Source organism: Schistocerca americana, chromosome 5 (genome assembly GCF_021461395.2).
Source record: "Schistocerca americana isolate TAMUIC-IGC-003095 chromosome 5, iqSchAmer2.1, whole genome shotgun sequence".
NCBI lineage: Eukaryota > Metazoa > Arthropoda > Insecta > Orthoptera > Acrididae > Schistocerca > Schistocerca americana.
The window spans coordinates 250234257-250253761 of NC_060123.1; the positions used below are offsets into that span (position 1 = coordinate 250234257).

The 19505-nt window shown below is 40.1% G+C and overlaps 1 protein-coding gene across 1 annotated transcript in view; it reads left to right on the forward strand.

Annotated features, from left to right (window-relative positions):
- The first annotated feature begins 869 nt into the window (after nt 1–869).
- LOC124616100 overlaps nt 870–19505 on the forward strand; it is a 131660-nt gene continuing 113024 nt past the window's right edge. Inside the window, exons 1-2 of the mRNA XM_047144360.1 lie at nt 870–1004; nt 9293–9374. Coding sequence (XP_047000316.1) covers nt 9347–9374 — 28 coding nt within the window. The 5' untranslated portion in view covers nt 870–1004; nt 9293–9346. The remainder of the gene's footprint in view (nt 1005–9292; nt 9375–19505) is intronic.

Genomic DNA, 19505 nt, shown 5'->3' on the forward strand with positions numbered 1-19505 from the left:
TTTAAATAAAGGTAGAGTGTCAGTTGATAAAGTCCCGTTGTCAGTGAGGTTTAAGACCAACAGCCAATGCTTGTTAATTACAGTACTTTTTTTCTTAATAATCAGTACGAATAGTTCCGCACGTAGTTTTGACACATTCAAGACCATCACTGAGGTCCGTAGAACCTACCATATTTTGTAGTTCAGATTATTTAACTCCTCTTAGAAGGAAAATATGCGAAAAACAGCACACATGCTTGGTAACCTACCAGCAATTGCTTGCTGTTGACAGTTTATTTGGAGCTTGTAGAGCAATCATGTTGAGTATATGGATTCATTCATTCACAAACTGGGTAAGGTAGTGCGGAAGAGCCCCAAACTCGCATTTGGAAGAAGCAGCGTTGAAATCCCTCTCTGGCCAGCCAGATGTAGGTTTCAATGATTTCCCTAAATCTTTGAAGGCAGATGGTATACTCCGATCAAAATTACTATATGATTGACAGATTGCAGTGGCAAGACAGTGGAAAGGGGGGGGGGGGGTGGGGGGGAGTTGACAGCACACGCCCACTACAGTTCACAATGCACTGTACGTACCTACAAAACAGGCAATACAGCAACTGGCGCTCACGCATAAACTGTGACTGGATGGCGGTTCGTCCCTACCACTTAATATGCTGAAACATCAATCACAAAATAATTTTAGTTGGCATATAGTGTGGTTCATAATCGAGTGGTAGCCTAGTTACCCAGATGGACCTCCTGCCCTCATCCTTTCATCTCTTCCATTTTTCATTCTTGCTCCTTAGTTCCATAGGATTTAAAATCTGTAATATGAATTAGTGAAATACTATGCTACCTTTTTTATTTACAGTTCAGAGGGGTGGAAAATACTCTCCAGTTCATGGAACTAGATTGGAAACTCACATAATGACTACAAGTCAAAGGCTACAGATGGCTTTCACTGTCGTCTTGCAGTTTTTGAAGTGCCAAACCCATCCCAGAGACCAAGGTACCCAAAGGAAAAGGTAACCACTGTCTTATTTCTTATTCATGTGTGTAATTTTTATATTAAATGGGCTATTCACTGTAGTATGTTGATCAAAAATTTCTGAATCCAATGTTACCAGAGTAACATTAGTGTTGAATATGCGTATAAAAAGATATTTGAACAGCAGCATCAAAATTTTATACTGTTGAATTTATATAACTGTTTGTGTGTGGAGAGTTTTTACCTATGTTAACTTTATTGTGTCATTTATACAGCCTGTATTAATCTAATCCGCAAACTCATGTTCATGAATTCAGGCATTAGATTAGCAAACCATTTACGTGAAGTGCTCTGTAGAGAATGTGTCAGCTCGGGTTTGGTGCATAGACGTTTCAGTCATTAGTTAGGGTAGCAAAATGTAAAATTACTCTGGCTGTCTAAGCACTGTAGCTAAATTACTGAATGAATGATTCAGTAAGAAGATTTTATTTCTAGAATTTTATTGTTGTTGTTGTTATTGTTGTCCTTTTCAGTCCAGAGAGTGGTTTGATGTGCCACACCATGCTAATCTATACTGTGCAAGCCTATTCATCTCTGCATAAGTATAGCAACCTACGTCCACTTGAGCCTGCTTGCTGTAGTCATTCATGTTTTGGTATCCCTCTACAATTTTAAGACACCCAGTGAACAGCCTCCCCCCCCCCCCCCCCCTTTCTCCCCCCACTGACGTGTGTGCGCGCGCGCACACACACACACACACACACACACACACACACACACACAGAGTATGTCACTGCATAACCATAACCAAACTGACTGTGTCCTTTTGAGCGATCCTTTGTTTTTAGACATGTTGTACCATAACATTCTTTCCTCAGCCCAGTTGTTTGAATACCTGTTCATTAGTTATCCAATATATCCACCTAATTTTCATTATTCATCTGTAGCACCACATTTCAAAAAGCTGTATTCTCTTCTCTCTGTCTGAACTGTTTATCATATCCATTTCACTTCTGTACAAGACTACACTCTAGACAAAGATTTTCAGAAAATACTTCCAAATACTTATATCAATATAATAGAGGGAAACATTCCACGTGGGAAAAATATGTCTAAAAACAAAGGTGATGTGACTTACCGAACGAAAGCGCTGGCAGGTCGATAGACACACAAACACACACACAAAATTCAAGCTTTCGCAACAAACTGTTGCCTCATCAGGAAAGAGGGAAGGAGAGGGAAAGACGAAAGGATGTGGGTTTTAAGGGAGAGGATAAGGAGTCATTCCAATCCCGGGAGCGGAAAGACTTACCTTAGGGGGAAAAAAGGACGGGTATACACTCGCGCGCGCACATCACACACACACACACACACACACACACACACACACACACACACACATATCCATCCACACATATACAGACACAAGCAGACATCTCACAATGTCTGCTTGTGTCTGTATATGTGTGGATGGATATGTGTGTGTGTGCGAGTGTATACCCGTCCTTTTTTCCCCCTAAGGTAAGTCTTTCCGCTCCCGGGATTGGAATCACTCCTTACCCTCTCCCTTAAAACCAACATCCTTTTGTCTTTCCCTCTCCTTCCCTCTTTCCTGATGAGGCAACAGTTTGTTGCGAAAGCTTGAATTTTGTGTGTGTGTTTGTGTTTGTTTGTGTGTCTATCGACCTGCCAGCGCTTTCGTTCGGTAAGTCACATCACCTTTGTTTTTAGATATATTCTTCCAAATACTTAGATTTATATTATGTATTCAATATTTTTCTTTTCTGGAAAAGCTGTTGTAAGTTTGCCCTTTTCATCCTCTTCACACAGTCAGTTAGTTTGCTGCCCAAATAGTAAAACTCATCTGCTGATTTCAGTGTCACTTTTCCAATCCAATTCCCACATCACCACCTGGTTTAATTCAAGTACATTCCATTTTTCTTGCCTTTCTTTTGTTGATGTTCACCTGATCTCCACACTAGCGATACCATTCAACTGATTTTCTAATTTAAACCGTTGTCTGACAGAATTACCATATAATTGGCAAACAAAGTTTTTATTTTGTCTGCTTGTACTTTCTCTTTCCAAATGTTTCCTTGTTTTCTTTTCATGTCTGCTCATTGTGTAGACTGAAATAACTCTGGGGAGAGGCTACTACCCTGTCTCTAACTTTCTAAACAACTGCCTCCGTTTAATGCCATTCAACTCTCGTAACTACATTCTGGTTTCTATAGAATTTGTTGTTAACCTTTTGGTCCATGTACTTTATCCCCAGTAACTTCAGATTTTCAAAGCGTATATTCCTCTCCATGTTGTCAAATCTTTCTCTATATCTGTAAATACTAAAGTTGTAAGTCACACTTTTTCAATCCGTCTACTAAGATAAGTCATACTATGTAACAATATTGTGAAAAGGAAAGTGGCTACTCACCATATAGTGGAGATGCTGAGTCACAGATAGCTTCAGAATTAGACGGCAAACACACACACACACACACACACACACACACACACACGCGCGCGTGCGCGCAAAAGTAACACATACACACACATGACTGCACTCTCAGGCAACTGAGGCCACACTGCCAGCACCAGCACCGGTGCATGATGGGAGTGGCCACTGGGTGAGGGTGAGGGGGAGGCTGGGGCAGGGAGGAGGAAGGATAGTACAGCAGGCATAGCAGACAGTGACCAGCTGTTGGGAAGTGCGGAGGGACGAGGGGGAAAGAGGGTAGGGCAGCTGTGTGCACCTGAGAGGTTAGAGGGACGGAGCGGAGAGGTGAGGAACGGGAGGGGATAGCAGAAAAGTAGAGGGGTAAAAAGGCTGTGTGCGATGGAGGAATGAGGGCTGTGCAGTGCTGGAATGGGAACAGAGAAGGGGCTGGATGGGAGAGGACTAAGACTAAAAAAAAGGTTGGGGCCAGGAGGGTTATGGAAGCGTAGGATATACTGTTGGGAAAGTTCCCACCTGTGCAATGAAAACCTTGTGTTGGTGAGAAGGATCCATATTAACACCTACACAATATACTTTCACACACACACAGTTGGGTTACAGCTTGAGGATGATGCCATCAACAGAGATATTGTAGCCTGTATGTGTGTGTGTGTCATGTTAATTAATTCCAAAGAAGAATTCTGCTGTGGACTATCCAGTATTATTTTAACAAAACTGTTCTCTCTCCCCCCCCCCCCCCCCCCCCCCCCCGACCCCCAACACACACACACAAAATTTTTACTATGATGACTCAGGCATTTAAGATTGGTAAATCGCTCTTGATCTGATTTGTTGGGTCTCTTCTGACTCTGCCTGAATCCTAGCTTAAATTTTATGACAGATGTTTGTATCAACTTCTCGTTGTCCATTATGGGGCACAAATTCTTGAGCAATTTCACTACTTTCTTGGAAAACCACAGCAAAAAAGGTGGACACAGCATAGAAGTATCTGTTACATCAAAAGCTTCCAAGTGTTGCTGTAGTATCTGCAGATGCAGCTCCCATGTACCTTATTATGCACTGAATAGAGACAATGCTGGAGTACCTTGTGCTTTCCGGCCATTCAGCGTCACATGTAGATGTGCTGGTTTGTAGTTGTAATGCTTCCATTTGTTGTTGGTGGCATACTTCAGCTGCAGCCTGCTGTTGCTGCTGTTTCAAAATCTCTTCCACTGTAGTGTCCATTTTGCAGGTTGCTGGTTCACATGAAATGTTCAGAGCACATCACCACAGTTGTTATGAACTGCTTCTCTTTGAAATGAGAAGTAGTTAATAACAATTAAAGGATTTTTTCTGAAAAGACAATCACAAACACAACAAGCAGTACATGTGAAAGGTCAGCCAAGTCATTGTTGGACATTGGATATAACTCCACATGACACAAAAATAAGTCAGTCTGTAGCAATGGTAATTATTAAGGTGCAGTAACTATAAAGGCCATTTGAGTACACACAGCTTTTTGATGGAGTTTTGCGTGTCAGCCAGTGTATCCTTGGTGGCAGAGACATTGACTGGCCCATGCGATCCTCCCTGAATATTGTGGGCTCTGCTACCTGTCCTTCTGGTGGTAGGGGCTGTAGATACTCGTGTTGATGTAGTAATTCGTATCTGGTCCAACTGTGAGGATATCCTTGCAGGTACTACTCTCCATCTTCACATCTATGCCCGTAGTGTGGATCACTATGTATTACATAAAGCAATAGCACTGACATACTTACACATATAGTTGAGTCAGCTTGAGTGCCTGTAATATATGTTAAACATTACATTGGCTGCCTTTTACTTTGAAATTAGTTCAAACCTTTTTTCCTGGATAATATTCTTTGTATATCATCTCAATAAAGGAGTTCCACCTTCTTGCACACATTAGCTGTTATGTAACTATCAGCTGTGGTCAAATGACTATAAGTCACTTCACACATGATAATATTGAAAAAATTCAATAGAATTAGTAATGTAAATACCATACTATATACATAAATATTATTTAAATAAATCATAACATAATTTTTTACAATTATTACTTGATGAACTGCTGTATCTGTTTTTATCTGTCATTCCTCAGGTGTAAAAGATCATAGTTTCATGTGCAGTTTTGTGTGTGTGTGTGTGTGTGTGTGTGTGTGTGTGTGTGTGTGACAGTACCATATTAACTTTAAGAGCAGGAAAGCCCCAGACAATCACATTCTTCTGTGATTTCACTGTTAATTATTCTCTTTAGGTAAGCACTAATGTTGATAAGAGAAGAACATCCAATGGGACGGAATGATAATCATTTACAGCTGCCAGACCATTATAGTTTGCTCTTTTTCAGTCAGTTGAACAGCAGATTCCTCTCGTGTCTTTACACAATGTTAATCAAATTTACAACCACAATACATGTGTTTGGCATAACATACACATGATCATTCCATCAGGAGATAGTGGTTATAATGCTTTGGCTGGTGTAAGTCTTAACTGATCCTCTGAGTTTCCTTGTGGCTATTAATTTTCACTTGAGTGTTGTAGCATTGTGAAACTGATTATTTTGTATGCGATGGGCTGTTTCTTCAATGGCTGAACTGATAAGATAATGCACTAGTAATAGTCATTTTCTGCATAACTCATTGTTTTTTCCATATGTAAAACAACCTAAATAAATATTGTGATAACAGCATGGCACTCAGAACATGTACATGACTCAGATAAAGAGTGAATGATGCAGGTAATGACACAGTTTGTTTGGTTTTTGTTGTTTTTGTAGTCTTTAGTCTGAAGACTGGCTTCATGCAGTTCTCTACAATAGTTTCTCCTGGTTAACCCTTTTATTTTGCTATCTAAATAGCAAAACTCAGCTACAACTTTTAGTGTCACATTTCCTGGTACAGTTGACTCATTTAATGAGTGCATTCCATTACCTTGGTTTACTTTTGTTGATGTTCACTTTAAAACTTCATTTCAAGGCACTGCTCAGTACTCTCAACCCCTTTCCAAGTCTTCCGTCATCTGTGACAAAATTGCCATTTTATTGACAAACCACAAAGTTTTCGTTTTTTCTTCATGAGCTTTAATTCTTTTTCTAAATTTCTCCTGTGTTCCCTTTACTGTTTACACAAAGTATGTATTGAATAACACCGGGGATAGGGTAAATCCCTGTCAATCCCTTTTCAATCACTGCTTCCCTGTCAAGTCCTTTGACCCATGTAACTGCAATCTGTATTGTGTACAAGTTTTAAATAACATTTCATTCCCTGCTTTTTATTTTACCATTGCTACCTTTAGAATTTTTAAACAAGTGTGTCCCAGTCAGTTTTTTCAATTCCAGAAACTTTCTCTAAATCTACAAATCCCATAAATGTATGTTTGCTTTCCTTCAGTATATGTTCTAATATAAATTGTAGCATCAGTATTATCTTGCATGTTTCTACATTTCTCCAAAATCCAAACTGATCTTCCTCGAAGTCAGCTTCTACCAATCTCTCCACTCTCCTGGAAGTAATTAATGCCAGTATTTTTCAACCATGACTTAATATACTGGATATCTGGTAATATTCATAAATTCAGCACTTGCCTTCTTCAGAATTGGAAATATTTCATTTTTCTTGAAATGTGATGGTATTTTGCCTCACGCATATATCTTGCACACCAGGTGGAATAATTTTGTCATGGCTGCCTCACCCAAGGATCTCAATTTTTCCAAGGGAATGTCATTTACTCCAGGGCTTTGTTTAAGCTTAGATCTTCCAGAGCTCTGCTAAATTCTTCTTATAGCATAATATCTCCTATCCCATCTTCATTTGCTGCTTCTTCTTCCCTTTCTATAATATTGCCTTCAGATTCACTTTCCTTGTATAGCCCTTCTGTATGTTAATGACCTTGCTGCAGTCAAATGGCTCTAAGCACTATGAGACTTAACCTTGCTGCAGTGATAACAACATTTTCCATCAGGCCACTGAAGTTAAGTGCTATCAGGTTCAGCTAGCACTTGGATGGGTAACTGTCAGCTGTTGGCAATGAGGCAATGAGGGTGCGCTCAGCCCTTGAGAGGCCAATTGAGGAGCTACTTGATTGAGAAGTAGCGACTCCAGTCAAGAGAATTGATAACGGTTGGAAGAGCAGTGCACTGACCACATGACCCTCCACCAGTGACATCTATTGGCTGAGGATGACATGATGGTCGGTCGGTGCTGTTGTGCCTTCTGAGGCATCCTGGGGTCAAGTTAAGTTTAGTTTAGCTTAGTCCTTCTGTATATTCCTTCCATCTTTTAGCTTGCCATTTGCTTAGTATTGGCTTACTGTCTGATCTCTTATGATTCATACAGATTCTTTTCTTTTCCCTAAAGGTATAGGTGGCATCTATCTTTCTCCTGGTTATGCATGCAGCTGCAGCCTTGCATTTGTCCTCTAGCCATTCCTGCTTAGCTATTTTACACTTTTGAGAGGATAACAATATTATTTTCAGTATACCAAAATCAGTTAGAACTTGGGCATTGCATAGAAATATAAGCACAATTCTGAGAAATGTGAAGACAGTTAATGCACAAGAAGCAGTCAGTATAAACATCAGCATATAGTTTTGTGTATGTTGGAATATGATACTGAGACAGGGAGAGAAGGCTGAGCAATATGATTTCAGCTTCAACCGCTAAGGACAAGCATAGAAATGATGAACTGTGGACAAATGGTAATGCTAGACAACATTTTGACATGTTAGTGAGCCAAAATATTATGACATCCGCCCACTGTGAGACTGAATGCCACCTGGTGGTGTTGTGGCGATGTGATGTGATAATGAAAGTGAGGAGCAGAGATGAATGGGGAACAACTCTGTGGGCAGTATGGGTCACAGTTTGGGAAATCCACTGAATTATACAGCATTTTACATTTACTGATCATATCGACAACATTCCCTAGCAGAGCTTCAGTTTGTTTTTTTTAATTTTCACCTTTATACACATATCAAAACTTTTGGAGATCCTGGCTAACTGGCTCTTCTTTTCTTCTGAAAACGGGCTCAAAAGATGCCTCATGGTATTAAGAAAATATCACCTCCTTTACTTTATTAAGGCAGCATTTGCATAGTGAAAATTCTTGTTATTTTGTGTGAAAGCAAATATTCATTCTGGTTAGGATGACCATCAACAAATTAGAGACTGTCATTATGACCTGGCCATACTATAAAGCATTACTGACCTCCCTGTTCCTCTACTCTTTGAGAGCATTAATCTTGCCATCATTTCATAAAGTGACTGAGTGAGGTAGCATATTGGTTAGCACACTGAGCTTGGATTCAGGAGGTGGGATTTCAAATCCCCGTCCATTCATTCATCCAGTTGCAGGTTTTCCATGGTACCTCATAATCAATTACATCAAATGCCAGGATTGTTCCTTTGAAAAGTATACAGCTAATTTCCTTCACCAGGCAGTGTGCTCCATCTGTAATGTTTTTATTATTAATACAATGTTAAAGTTTAGTCTTCCTCTTTGAAAACTACGCATGTACTTACAAGCTGTCTTTCATACACTAAACTTAGTATAATTGCAGTCTGCACAGTTCTGAGGCATTTGACTTTAAGAAGAAAGCATGTTCGTCAGTTTAGCCCTGTTTGTGTATCTATTCACCATGTAGTGCCTATACAGTTATGGTTGTTGTCAGTCTTTCCATTTGTTTGTATGCTACCCACTATTTCCAGCATTGCCGTAATATATTTTAAGGTTTCTTTTACATCCAGTGTCTGTTTTGTCTCTTGTTGGTTTGCTTTATCTTTAACAAATGAGGACCGATGGCCTTTGTAGTCTGGTCCCTTTAACCCTAACAAACCAACTTTAACAAATAAACTTGTTGTGTACAGGTGTATGCTGACAACACGGAATATAGTTTGGAGGAACTACGTGCAGTAAACTACATGAGAAAGGAAGGAAACACAGAGGGAGGTGAGGATTTCTCAAGAAGATGTAACTTTAATCTGCATTTTACAATGTCCCCATTGGTAACCTATGCTTCTCATCTGACCATGAAAAGTAATGTTTTGATTTATGTAGGGTTCATATGGTGTTGAATAAAATTTCAGCATTCTCTATAATGTTTGAAAACAACCAATTACTTATCTGCAATTTGTTCGGTGTAGTTGTCACATTGCTGTCTAGTTTCAAGACTTCAGGTTCCATATTAAATTCAAATACAATATGTTGGTGGGATATTTCAGGATCAAATGAAGAATTCTTTAATTTTTTTGCCTTTCATTAAGTACAAAATTTATTTTTCAGTCTCTGTGAATAGATTTCTTCCAGGCACATACATCTCATTGCACTCAAGCCCTTCTTTTTATTCCCATGAATTCTACATCATGACTCTTTACCGAGATGGTATATTTATGAGAGATATTCTTTAAAAAATGTTGATCATTTATCTTTAACATAATTGTTTTATAAAAGCACTTTGAAATGTAATATGGCTGTTTTAAATGTTACATGGGAAAACAAATTTATATAAATTCTCATTTGTCACACACATTTATAAATCCTTTATAAACTTGCCTATATAAAAAATAAATGAACAAACTGATAGCATTACAGAATGAACTGGGTGGTACCAAGGTAGCAGAATAGTAGAACAGATTGATACTCCGTGAAATAAAACTCTATCTTGAACATGTGGATATCCTTGACAACAGTGTGTATTGACTATTAGACATTATATTTCTGTTGATAGGTTATTGCAATTTTATCGTTGTGTACCTCTCGCCTTTCTTGTGTCATTAGATTCACAATACGGGAGCATGGATCATTTTTCCTCTTGTATTGTATTTGTAAATATCGTTATTACTCTCAAACTCAAATGGGTTTCATTTAACATATATGTGGTAGGGGTTTACATATAACACGGATAGTTGATAAACATTTTATCTCTGAATAAATGTACTGTACGAGTAGAATTCATCTTCCCAGCTGCTTAAATGGATGCCCACAAGTCTACGTGAAATACTAATTCTTTATTTTGTACAGTGAGTGGTTTTTCCCTATGTTGTTTCAGTCATTGACCCAAATGCTGGTTGTCACAACTCAACATTGTACATTAATGGGATCTCTTCCTGTTCCACTCGGAGTGCGAGAAAAATTATTGCTTCAATGCCTCTTCGTGTGCTGTAGTTATTCTTGCCTCTTTGTGTGCTGTATTATTCTAATTTTGTGCTCATGATCCCTATATGAGCGATATGTAAGGGGTTGTAGTATATTACTGGAGTCAGCACTTCATGCCTGTTTGTGAAGCTTTGGTAGTAGATTTTCTCAGGATAGTTTACATCTGTCGTCAAGAGCCTGTCAGTTCAGTTTCTTCAGCATGTCTGTGACACTCTCCTATCAATCATGCAAATCTGCAGCCATTCTTGCTGCCCCTCTCTGTATACATGTAATATTCTCTATTAGTCCTATTTGATATGGACCTCACACATTTGAGCAATATTCTAGAATGGGTCACACAAGAAATTTGTAAGCACTCCGTTGAAGACTGACTGCATTACCCCAGTAGTGTACCAATAAACTGAAGTCCACCACCCACTTTACTTATGACTTAGCCTATGTGATCAGTCCATTTCATATCTCTACAAAGTGTTACACCCAGGTATTGGTATTAGTTGGCAAATTCCAATTTGATATAGTCATAGGATATTACATGTTTTAGTTTTGTGAAATACACAGTTTTACATTTCTGAACATTTTAAGCAAGTTGCCATTCTTTGCACCATTATGCACTCTTATCAAGATCTGACTTCATGTTTATCCAGTTTCTTTCAGACAATACTTCATTTTAGCTAACTGTATCATCTGCAAAAAGTTGGAGGCTACTATTAATATTGTGTTCTAGGTCATTAATATACGGCATGAACAGCAAGGGTCCCAACTCACTTTTCTGGGGGCACACCTGAAGTAATTTCTACGCCTACCGATGACTCTCCATCTAAGATAACATGTTGCTTCCTCCCTACCAAAAAGTCATCAATCTAGTCACAAATTTCACTTGATACACCATATGATCATACTTTTGGCAATAAGTGTGGGTGTGGTAGTGAGTAAAACGTTTTTTGGAAATACCACATCTACCTGATTGCCTTGATGCAAAGCTTTCAGGATGTCATGTGAGACAAATGGGAGCTGTGTTTCACATAATTGATGTTTTGGAATCCATGCTGTTCAAGACACCTCATTATGTTTGAGCTCAGAATATGTTCTAAGATCCTACAACAAATTGGGTAGTTTTCTGGATCACTTCTACTACCCTTCTTGTAGATGGGTGTGACCTATGCTTTTTTCCAAGAACTGGGCATGGTTTTTTTTGTTCAAGGGATCTACGATAGATTATAGTTAGAAGAGGGGCTAATTTAGCTGCAGATTCAGTACATAATCTGATAGGCATTCCATTGGGCCCTGGAGCATTGTTCAATTTTTAACAGTTTCAACTGTTTTTCAGCACCACTGACCCTAATAATCATGTTTTCAGTGGTACGAGGATTAAATTGGGACAATTCTCATGGGTTTTCCTTTGTACAGGAACATTCGAAAACAGAGTTAAGCATTTCAGCTTTTGCATTGCTACCCTCAGTTTCAGTTCCTGTCTCATTTGCTAGGGATTAGACACTAAATTTGGTGCCACTAACAGCCTTTGCATATGATCAGAATTTCTTTTGGATTTGTGAAAGATTATTTGACAGTATACTGCTATAATAGGCATTGAAGGCTTTATGCATTACTTTTTTGGCAGCTGAACATGTTTTATTCAGCATCTCTCTATCTGTAGTCCTAAGCTTTGTTTTATACCTGTTTTGCAGTAGTCTATATTTCCTTAGAAGTTTCTTTACTGTGGCAGAGGTGCCGACTTGAAATTTTATTTTATTTTATTTTATTTTATTTTATTTTTTTTTTTTTTTTTGGGGGGGGGGGGGGGGGGGCACAAGAATCATTTTATTAGGTACTACATTTGACGGATACCTTTGCGTTTCCATCTACATATTCAACACTCCAAACCAGTCCTATTTGCAGATGACCTTGTGGATGACATCGGAAGTTCACTGAGGCTTTTTGCAGATGATGCTGTGGTGTATCGAGAGGTTATAACAATGGAAAATTGTACTGAAATGCATGAGGATCTGCAACGAATAGACGCATGGTGCAGGGAATGGCAATTGAATCTCAATGTAGACAAGTGTAATGTGCTGCGAATACATAGAAAGATAGTTCCCTCATCATTTAACTACAAAATAGTAGGTCAGCAACTGGAAGCATTTAATTCCATAAATTATCTGGGAGTACGCATTAGGAGTGATTTAAAATGGAATGATCATATAAAGTTGATCGTCGGTAAAGCAGATGCCAGACTGAGATTCATTGGAAGAATCCTAAGGAAATGCAATCCGAAAACAAAGGAGGTAGGTTACAGTACGCTTGTTCGCCCACTGCTTGAATGCTGCTCAACAGTGTGGGATTGATAGAAGAGATAGAGAAGATCCAACGGAGAGCAGCGCGCTTCGTTACAGGATCATTTAATAATCGCAAAAGCGTTGCGGAGATGATAGATAAACTCCAGTGGAAGACTCTGCAGGAGAGACGCTCAGTAGCTCGGTACGGGCTTTTGTTAAAGTTTCGAGAACATATCTTCACCGAAGAGTCAAGCAGTATATTGCTCCCTCCTACGTATATCTCGCGAAGAGACCATGAGGATAAAATCAGAGAGATTAGAGCCCACACAGAAGCATACCGACAATCCTTCTTCCCACGAACAATACGAGAGTGGAATAGAAGGGAGAACCGATAGAGGTACTCAGGGTACCCTCCGCCACACACTGTCAGGTGGCTTGCGGAGTATGGATGTAGATGTAGATGTAGATGACACCAGTGTATTGGTTGAAGATGGAAATAGGAAGGCTCTTAGGCAGTATGCTGAAGTCACAAATGAAAAGATTTCAGAGTGGTTTGCGAGGAATAAGCTACTGATTAACCCTTAAAAAAAGAAAAGCCACTATAAAATTCCACACACAGCAAAATTAAAAAGCCATTAAAACCAGATATTTCTTTGGAAAACCAAAAAATTAAGTGTCACTGAAACAAAATTGCTTTGTTTACTTACAAGACAATCTGAAATGGAATTCCCACATTACATTCTTAAATTCTAAGCTATCTAAAATGATCTATGCAATGGGAATTATATGGAACAACACAAGTGCTGAAGGAGAGAGGTGTATTATGCACGCGTACTTTCCCTTTTGAGTTATGACATCATATTCGTGAGAAATTCTCCTCACAGCATAACAACTTTCAAGAAACAAAAAAAGATTGTGAGGATAATGAAAAATGGAAACAGCTGCAAATCATGCAAACTACGATTGACTGGCGACTAGCCCCTACCCCTCGACTCGCTGAGACATCAATCACAATGTAATTTCAGTCGGAGTATAGGTCAGTAGTGGTACAAAACAAATACATAAATAAAGTTGAAGAAACATATCTTAATTTTTGATGGCAAATGTACTCCTCCTCAGATCATTCCTACATATGAACTCGTCACATATGGCATCAACTTCGAGTTTCATCGATTCATCTCTATGGGCGTTGAGAAGGGCGATTGCATTAAGACGATCCTGCCTCATTATAGAACGAAGATACATTTTCACCATCCGCAGACAAGAAAACGATAGCTCAGTGGTGCAGGACATTACCGGAATCGACAGCACTACACGTATGAATTTCACTAGTTCACGCAGTAGGTCAAACAGGTGGTTTTCCTGTTTTAGGTATTTCACTATGTCATCCAACGACTAATATTCGCAGAATCACTACTTTGGATAATCTCATGAAACATGCTTCGGTGGATAAGCAAGCGTTCTTTGTCTATATCTGATTCGTAGAAAGATAAAATATCGAATGAATGTTTGTTATCACCAAGAAGAAATTGTTCAATTTGATTTACAAACATGAATGATTGAGTTTTGAACCATGATTCCAAGAAGCTGATGGATGTGTCCATTGTTTCATAATACAATCTTCTATATTTGTCACATACTTCAGTGAATGTTTCTACAGATGAATTGATGGAGTCATCGTATTTCTTAGGGACTTTTCTTCTACGGTGTAAGTTTGGGGAATCTACATCCATATCTTGACATTTTGAAGTTACTTCACCCCAGAATGATTCAAAATTGTTTCTCATAAATTTAATAGAAGTTACAAGAGTGAAAATCATCTTATTGGCCTCCTCTAAGTGTAGGGATTTTCTTTGTAGTGCTATGTTTACAGTATCAATGTGACCAAACAGTTTTAGCAAAAGTGATAACATGAAAAAGAAATCATATTAATCAAAAAGCCGTTTGCTTTGGCCCCAGTGTCTGAATTCTCATTTCATGAAACATTTAGAAAAAATTCCTGAAGTTCTGTATAGTTGGACAAAACTGAAGACATTGCCAAGTATCTTATGGCCCACCTTGTAGGACAGAGTGGTTTCAAATTTGTAGGTGAATCTCTCTCAAAATGTATTAAGTCCTTCATAACATTCAATGCATTTCGACATTCTGGACCTGCTTTCACAGTGTCTTGTAGCGTTAGATTTAAACAGTGTGCAAAGCAGTGCACAAACATAGCTCACTTCTCCATTTCCATAAACTTTGCCTGGATACCATTATATAATCCGGCCATGTTAGCTGAACTGTCAAAGCATTGGCCCCTACAGTTAGATGTAGGCAAATCAAATCGTCTTAAAATGCCGATAATAATATCAAACAGAGCCTTAGCTGTGGTACTTTGTATTGAGTGTAGCCCTAAAAAATATTCTTCTATCTCTAGTGAAGCGAGTTTATCTCAGTCAAATTAGCAGAAATGTGCAACAATAGCAAAGTACCCTTTCTGCTTGTTTCAGCTAACAATGCGTACATTAAGACTTCCTGCCACTTGCCAGCTATCCTGTTGACTTCAGCATAATTGCTGCTTTCCAGCTGCCAGCTCAAGTGCCTCAGTGCTCACTGTAATTAGTCTACTCTTGTCTTTGTGATACATGAAGGACTGAAGTACTAGGAGTAATCAAAAAATCTCTGTTTGAGGGTGGTGCTGCAATATATGACCCCTGTTCAAAAAATTCCGGAACATTTGTAATTTTGCACCAATGGTGTGTTGGATTGAAATGCGATGGGCATCCCTGCACATGCCTGTGTTTAATGTGTAACTGCCAGAAATTTCATTATTATACGTCTGTAAGTTATTGTTCACTGCTGTATTGAGTAGAATGCTCTGTCGCACAGTTTGCGAATTTCAGGGTGGCAGAGATAGAGGAGTAACATGTCTGCATTAAATTTTGTGTGGGACTCAAGAAAACCTTTACGGAGACACACCAAATGATCCAGGAAGCCTACAAAGCTGAGAGATTAAGCTGTAATCATTGTTACCAATGGTTCACGGTTTAAAAATGGCTTGAGAAAGTTCATTGAGGACGCCCTTCAACGTTTATCGACGTTGCTCATTTCAGGAACAGCAATGAAATTGTGCATGCCAACGGAAGACTGACTGTCCGAGAGATTGCAGAAGACTGTAACATTTCAGTTGGATCATGTCATGAAATACTAACGAGCTACTTGGAATGCATCTTGTAGCTGCCAAGTTTGTCCCATGGCTCACGAGTAAAGACCAGAAAGACCTTAGTCTCGCAATCTGTGAAGATCTTTTGGATCACGCAAGTGAGAATGAGATGTTCCTTAAGAGAATCATAACTGGTGATGAGACGTGGGTCTATGGTTATAATGTTAAATACCAATGTTCAATCTTCATAATGGGTTGGGAAAGGATCTCCAAGATTGAAAAAAGCTCGTCAGGTCAGGTGAAATGTCAAAGCTACGCTGATAGTTCTCTTTGACTTTGAAGCATTAGTTCATCATGAATTTGTGCCACAGGGACGAACTGTTAATCAATGATGCAACAACATGCACCCTCAGGGGCTCATCATTTGTTTCTTGAGTAAAGGCTTGACGACCCCGGGGTTCCTGAGCTGGGGACTGGTAAGTGCTGCCAGTCTCCTGTTACCGTAAGCTCTGGGCATGATAAAAACCTCTATAAGAAAAACCCTCAATCTCAGGGTGTGCTGTGCAGTGATGAGATGCATGGCTGTTGAGGTGGAACATCTGAAAGAGCCTGCCACACCTCAGTTGCGTAAGTCTTACTCAGGCACGTGGGGTTGTGTCTGAGTGCACCCTTGTTTCCCTAGCTGCTTGTGGAACCCTCAAAATCATCATCATCATCTCCTCCTCCCAGTGGAAGGGTGTACCGCCTGGAAGTATTCATACCCAATCCTCCTGTTAATTTGCATCAGTTGAATTATAGTAACAGGGCTCAAGAAGTCACAAATCAAAATGTATTTTTGGTCATTAAGAGGAGGAAGTGTCCCCCTTCTACATCCATAAAGGCTTGGAAGGACTTGCTGGAAGCATGAAGTCTGTTAAGAGGCTGCAGAATTGTTCCCTACTGGTTAAGACTAACAGGGCAAACCAGGTGGAACTACTTACAAAGACTAAAAAATTGGGTGAATGTGATGTAACTGTTGAACTGCATAACTCCCTTAACTCTAGCAAGGGTGTGGTCACATGCTTGGACATTATGGATATCAACATAGCTGAACTTAAACAAGAATGAGTTTTAAAGGGGGTAGTGGACATAGTGCGAAGGATGCATAGGAATAATGGAGAAATTGAGAAGAGCCACCACCTTCTTGTGACCTTTAATTTTCGAATGTTGCTTGACCACATCATGGCAAGCTTCCTCCGACTTAGGGTTAGTTGTTATGTAATTAACCCCATGTGGTGCTACAAATGCCAGTGTTTTGGTCACATAACGCTAAGTTGCGGGGATGAAGCGACCTGTCGGAAATGTGGAAAGGCAGTCCATGAAGCTGGGATTGACTGTCCATCTCCAGCAGTCTGCATTAACTGCTCTGGGACCCACCTAGTCTGGAGCCAAGACGGCCCTGTTTTTGCAGAGGAATGAAAAATTCCATAGCTAAAAGTCACCAAGTGGATCCCCTGTGTTGAAATCAAAAAGGAATATAAGGCGACGAAACCTCAGTGGTGCACAGACCTGTTCCTGAGGTTGACTCTTTTATGCAGACGTCATCCAGTGTACAACCATCCACCACCACCATCTGTATTTGCATGTATATATGCCAAGGCAAAACGAGTAAGGATAAAGTAATCCAAGCAGCCGCCACAGAAAAGACTAGCAACAGTTCCATAGTGAGTGTCAAGAAGGAATATGACAAGCAGAGTGCTTCTCAATGCCCCCTTTCCCCCTCATCCTCAAAGAGACAAGGTGCAGGGAAAGGTTTATGACATTCAGGGTCATTCTTTCACATCTGACTGATGAGGAGGAGATCATGGAGTTAGATGCCTTGGCTCCAGGCAGCCCCTCCACTCCACCTCACTCTACAAGTGCTTCACCTTTATGGTGCAAAGACAGGGGTAAATTAAAACCACATTGATGAAATAACTCTCATCCTACAGTGGAACTTGCAAGGTTTCAGGACACATGTGGAGGAACTCCATCTCTTATCTCAGGGTAGACCACTGTGTCTATGTCTCCAGGAGACTCATTTACATCAGTTGTACATCCCTGAACTATGAGGTTATGTACTCCACAAAAAGGACGACCTGAGTGGAGAGATAGAGGAGGCATAGGTATTTTCGTTAGTACCAACTACTGCTCTTCGTCTCTCTCTCACTTACGACTACTTTACAAGCAGTTGCTGTATCAGTGCACGTGCATTATCCATTGACAATATGTTCCCTTTACTTGCCCCCACAAGATGTACTTGATGAAGATACCCTAACCGACCTTATTACACAGCACCCCTGCCCCTTTATTCTCTATGGTGATTTTAATGCTCACAGTGTGCTTTGGGGCTCTGAAACTACCTGCCCCAAGGATAGAGCAATTGAGAGGCTTCTCATGTCGTCATGCACATACTTGCTAAATGTGGGACAGATCACTCACTTCTGCACAGCAACTGGGTCATTCTCTGCCATTGATCTCTCACTTTGCTCTCCATCTCTTGCTCACACTGCTCAATGGGAAGTGGTTGATGACTTATAAGGAAGTGATCTCTTCCTGATATGGATTCACCTGCCAGATGTGGTGGAATCCGAAAGGAAACTGCCACAATGGGCACTCGGTAGAGCCAACTGGACACTTTATAGCCAGTTGGCTCAGTTTGAACATTGAGCAAATGTTGAGGCACGGATGGATCGTATTGCCAAAATAATCCACCACGCCGCTGCAGCACCCATTCCACAGGACAGAGGCCACCTGTCTGTTGCTGTTGGTCGAGTGCCGAAAGCTGCTCTGCAATGTGGACCAGGCGTGTGGCTCAGCATAGGTTCAAGTGTCAGCCAGTTGCAGATAATCTTGCAGCGTTTCAGGTGGTGAGGGCAAAGTGTTGCTGAATTATTTGAGAGAACAAGAAGAGGTCATGGCAACAGTTCCTGAACACTATTAAACATTCCACTAAAAGTTCTGTTGTGTGGGGGACCATCAGGAGAATTTCTGGAAGAGGAGGCAGGTGCCCCATGGCTGCTGTAATGGGGAACGGCACTCTCCAAACCAATCTGCGAGACATTGCCCAAACTATGGTGGCATATTTTGCCACAGTTACTGCAACAGCCAGTCAGCATCCAGGTTTCCAGCGCCATAGAGTGGTTGCTGAAAGCTGTAGTTTGAACTTCCGATCCAGCTCTGATGAAGATAACAACTGTCCATTTTCCATGTAGGAGCTGGATTCTGCATTGTCTGTGGCTTGTGACAAATCTCCTGGTCATGCCAGGATCCATTACAGTATGCTGCGGCACCTCATAAGATGAAACAAATATATCTTCCTTGCACTTTTTAATGCCGTTTGGGCATTAGGTCACTTTCCCAACTCGTAGCGTGAGGCAATTTTAATTTCTCTTTTAAAACCTGGGAAAGGTCATACATGCCCAAGTAGTTACTGTAGTGTTGCCCTCACTAGCTGCATGGAGAAGACCTAGGAGTGGATTGTCAACCGCT